Source organism: Oncorhynchus clarkii, chromosome 7 (genome assembly GCF_045791955.1).
Source record: "Oncorhynchus clarkii lewisi isolate Uvic-CL-2024 chromosome 7, UVic_Ocla_1.0, whole genome shotgun sequence".
Lineage (NCBI taxonomy): Eukaryota > Metazoa > Chordata > Actinopteri > Salmoniformes > Salmonidae > Oncorhynchus > Oncorhynchus clarkii.
In genome coordinates, this window is record NC_092153.1 from 5,463,912 (window position 1) to 5,469,126 (window position 5,215).

The window sequence follows — 5,215 nt, forward strand, 5'->3', positions numbered from 1 at the left end:
CCCAGCGTTGTCCAGGTTTGGCCGGGGTAGGCTGTTATTGTAAATAAGAATTTGCTCTTAACTGACTTGCCTAGTTAAATAAAGGTTAAATAAAAAATATATATAATATGACAGCCCACTTGGCATTTGCCAAAAGGTACCTAAAGACTCTCAAATAGTGAGAAACAAGACTCTCTGGTCTGATGAAACCAAGATTGAACTCTTTGGCCTGAATGCCAAGCGTCGCGTCTGGAGGAAACCTGGCACCATCCCTGCGGTGAAGCATGGTGGTGGCAGTATCATGCTATTTGGATGTTTTTTAGTGGCATGGCCTGGGAGACTAGTCAGGATCGAGGGAAAGATGAACAGAAAAACCCTGCTCAGACTTGGGCGAAGGTTCACCTTCCAACAGGACAAAGACCCTAAGCAAACAGTCAAGACAACGCTGGAGTGGCTTCAGGACAAGTCTCTGAATATCCTTGAGCGGCCCAGCCAGAGCCCGGACCTGAACCCGATCATACAGTTCTGGAGAGACCTGAAAATAGCTGTGCAGCAAGGCTCACCATCCAACCTGACAGAGCTTGAGAGGATCTGCAGAGAAGAATGGGAGAAACTCCCCATATACAGGTGTGACAAGCTTGTAGCGTCATACCCAAGAAGACTCAATCGCTTCCAAAGGTGCTTCAACAAAGTCCCGACTGAAAAAATAACAAAAAATATTTTAGAGTAAGGTTGTAATTGAAAAAAATGTGTAGGGGTCAAGGGGTCAGAATACTTTACGAATGCCCTGAATATTAGTGTACTAGCATACCATCGCCTAGCCTAGCGTAGCGTAGCATAGCCTAGTCTAGAGTATCATAGAATAGCATAGCTTAGCCTAGCATAGAATGCCTGGCCTAGCTTAGCATAAAATAGTATTCTGATTTTGTTCCGTGTTTTTGTGTTGCTCTTTCCAGGCATGAGTGTCTGCGGATGAGGAGACCGATGCCTCTGAGTAGCTACATCGGCATGGTGGAGACCTTCTCTAGCTATCGGGCGTTTCTGAAGCAGGATCCAGTGGAAGCCCACAGGTTCTCCCAGGACTTCAGGAACAGGTGAGCTTCAGCATTCAGGTGCTAAAAATGGCTGGAATTAAATTGAATGTGCCTTTACCAATGTTTACACCATGTTTATTTTTGCAAACTACTATCTGCACACTTCTATTACATTTATGAACGCTGGAAGCAGCTATCTACGAGGGGAGACTTGTCTGTTTATAGCTTTATATATATAAACATTTGAACACAATTCCATAAATAGTGCAGTGCAGGTTGGTTTGAAATGAGTTGAATTTCTCATCTCTAAGAAAATCTTAGTGAGCTGATGACCATCTTCTTTGACTGTCACTCACTCTGTTCCACTCCTCCTCTTCTGGCCGAGGTTGCTGTCTGAGATGGGGGAGTCGAATCCAGACACAGAGATTACAGTGGTGGTGAAGTATTTCTACTGGCTGGCCTGCAAACCTGCTGCAGCCTGATCTGGGGCAAAGACGCAGCAAACCCCACAGACTCTTCCCTTGATGTTTTCTGTTGCATCTAATGGCAAAATGACATAACTAAAAGAGGGGGTTACACATTACAACAAATAAGACCACGTGTTACATACAACTTAAATCATTAGTCCATCAAAGTCAAAATGAAAAGTGAACCCACATGAACTCCAATACCACCTAAAGAAGATGTTTACAATGTTTCAGAATAGTCTGGATACCCGATGAGCTCAACCATTTCTTGTTTTATAAAGAAACAGCTTGTTAAAATACAATTGTCTTCTCTGGTTTACTGTAAAGTTAACTGTAACTGGTAATTACAGTGGTTTGCGTTCTGAACACACAGTCCGATGTCTCCAGCCTCTTGCGTATGCGCTCACACATGCTCCCTCTGTGTCCCTCTGAGTGTTGAGGCTGGTGTGTGTGTGTGCATGTGTTTTCAGAGGAGTAGGACTGAGATCCTGCCTGGCAGGAGTCAGTCTCTGACAGTAGTGAGGTCTCCCCATCTGAAATGCCTTATGGTGCCCCTAGTGGTAGAATAAAGTAATACTTTCCCTACCTCACCTCATAGCCCCATCTCATGGCCCGAATTCAATTCAAGGCCACAACTCATAGTCCCAACTCATAGCCCCAACTCCTAGTCCCATCTCATGGCCCGAATTCAATTCATAACCACAACTCATAGTCCCATCTCATGGCCCCAACTCATAGCCCCAACTCATAGCTCCACCTCATAGCCACAACTCATAGTCCCAACTCATAGCCCCAACTCCTAATCCCAGCTCATGGCCCGAATTCAATTCATAACCACAACTCATAGTCCCAACTCATGGCCCCAACTCATAGCCCCAACTCATAGCTCCACCTCATAGCTCCACCTCATAGTCCCAACTCATAGTTCCACCTCATAGCCCCACCTCATAGCCCAATCTCATGGCCCAAATTAAATTCATAACCACAACTCATAGTCCCAACTCATAGCCCCAACCCATAGCCCCAACTCATAGTCCCAACTCATAGCTCCACCTCATAGCCCCACCTCATAGTCCCAACTCATAGCCCCAACTCATGGCCCGAATTCATAGCCCCACCTCATAGCCCCAACTCATAGTCCCAACTCATAGCCCCAACTCCTTGCCCGAATTCATAGCCACAACTCATAGTCCCACCTCATAGTCCCACCTCATAGTCCCACCTCATAGTCCCACCTCATAGCCCCAACTCATAGCCCCAACATAGCCCCAACTCATAGTCCCACTTTATAGTCCCACCTCATAGCCCCAACTCATAGTCCCAACTCATAGCCCCACCTCATAGTCCCATCTCATAGCCCCACCTCATAGCCCCACCTCATAGCCCCAACTCTTAGCCACAACATAGACCCAACTCTTAGCCACAACATAGACCCAACTCTTAGCCACAACATAGACCCAACTCTTAGCCCCAACTCTTAGCCACAACATAGACCCAACTCTTAGCCACAACATAGACCCAACTCTTAGCCACAACATAGACCCAACTCTTAGCCACAACATAGACCCAACTCTTAGCCCCAACTCTTAGCCACAGCATAGACCCAACTCTTAGCCCCAACTCTTAGCCACAACATAGCCCCAACTCTTAGCCACAACATAGACCCAACTCTTAGCCACAACATAGACCCAACTCTTAGCCACAACATAGACCCAACTCATAGCCCCAACTCATAGCCACCCTTTATAGGCCCAACTCATAGCACCAACTCTTAGCCACAACATAACCCCATCTCATAGCCACAACATAACCCCATCTCATAGCCACAACATAGCCCCAACTCATAGCCACAACATAGCCCCAACTCATAGCCCCAACTCATAGCTCCACCTCATAGTCCCACCACATAGACCCAACTCTTAGCCCCAACTCATAGCCACCTGGGTATACCTGACCCACTAAACTCTGACTCCAGGCCTCAACATGGAAGCGTTCATCAAGCCTTCTCTGAAGAAGCTTTCCTGAGACTACAGGGGTGTATTCATTAGTGCACACCGTAGAAAAACTTTTAGTTCAGGTTTTTCCCTCCCAGTTTGGGCCTGTTTGCTCAATCCTATTGAATACACCCCAGGTCCTTTATCTCAGTTCTGTTTCTCCTCTTCAGATGTAATATCAGATGCCCACCGTACCCTAGTACTTAGTATTACCGGGCTATTAGTCTCTGCCTGTGGCTGTCTGGGACTAGTGTCTGGGACTAGTGTCTGGGACTAGTGTCTGGGACTAGTGTCTGGGACCACCTTAATGATCATATAGCCAAGCTGACAGCAGGCCAGCTGAGACAGGGGTAATAGGGCGCCAGAGGGCTTTCTGGGTGATGATGTGGGTTTGAGATGGTGAGTGGCTTAGTGTGGAAGAGGAGAGGACTTATAAATAGCTCTGAATCAGCTACTTGCGAGTGGTTCTCCTGATTCATTGGGGTCAGGTCTCGGGATGTTTTCACTATCACTTTACAATGTATTCACTTTCTTCCTCTCTCCCTAAGTCACCATGGTCTGCTTTCCATACCAATCTCAGAAGTAATGATCTTACTCATGACAGCTAATACATAGAATGCTGATCCCCAAATGCATAACAACAAGGTCGGTCAGTCACCATGACGATACTGATAAGGACCAATGCATGTGCACTCCACAGGTGGTCATCACACATCCATTACATTCCTAATGATTCAATCAAACATTGCGAACTCACCGGCTAATGTTTTCTGATTGCATTCCTATAACTAATTACAATCACTTACCGCTCTATTAGATTTGGCTCAATAGGTGACAGTGTTTGTAAGTGTTGAAGGAATTTAATTCCTCTGTTTTAATTCCCAATTCAAATTAAACACTCTGTCAATTCATAAGAATTTGTAAGACCCTTATTTTATACGAATGGACAGAGCCCGGTCTTAAAAGTCAAGTAACAGCGTTTATTTCAAGAGAGTACTGAGTACATACACATTTTACCACAGGTTATAAACTGAAAATGACGTCAGCGTTTTCAAAATGTTCCGTCTCTTCTTGACACTGGTAGAAAGGCCCTATAGCTCTCAAGCCTTCCCTCCTCGCCTAGAGCCAAGGTCAGTCAGTGTAGATAAGCATTCTAGACAGTCTGGAGATATCGTTCATTCATTTGTACCAAGGAACAGACCATCATTGTTCTAAACTCTTGACCACATTCACTACATTATATTCAATACTGGGATCAAGAGAGACAATTCATACATGTACAGTAGCATAATAGTATTCTGATTAGTACATCCTGATTGAAATGTATACATAATTAGTCATTTTAGATAAAAAATTCCCTTAACAGTAAGGTGTTATAAGGCTATTTTAGGCTGTGTACTCATTTAGGCTTCATCTCTGTACATTCCTTAAGGCAATACCACTGTAGGTGAGATGTTACTGTGAGGTTTCACTTATCAAGTCCATCTGGCCTGTTTTCCTGTTTTACACACACACACACACACACACACACACACACACACACACACACACACACACACACACACACACACACACACACACACACACACACACACACACACACACACACACACACACACACGCCATGTGAACAGTTCAGCTGGGTACAGAATAGATCACACCTTCTCCACAGGGAGTGGACAGCGGCCGTATTGCTATAGCTCTTGGCCCAGGCTTTAATTCATTTAAAAATATTTTTAAA

The 5,215-nt window shown here is 45.1% G+C and overlaps 1 protein-coding gene across 1 annotated transcript in view; it reads left to right on the forward strand.

The window, feature by feature from the left end:
- LOC139414042 (putative methyltransferase DDB_G0268948) overlaps positions 1-1,782 on the forward strand; it is a 5,520-nt gene extending 3,738 nt beyond the window's left edge. The window contains exons 5-6 of the mRNA XM_071161919.1: positions 936-1,073; positions 1,399-1,782. Coding sequence (XP_071018020.1) covers positions 936-1,073; positions 1,399-1,495 — 235 coding nt within the window. The 3' untranslated portion in view covers positions 1,496-1,782. The remainder of the gene's footprint in view (positions 1-935; positions 1,074-1,398) is intronic.
- Positions 1,783-5,215: the final 3,433 nt, after the last annotated feature.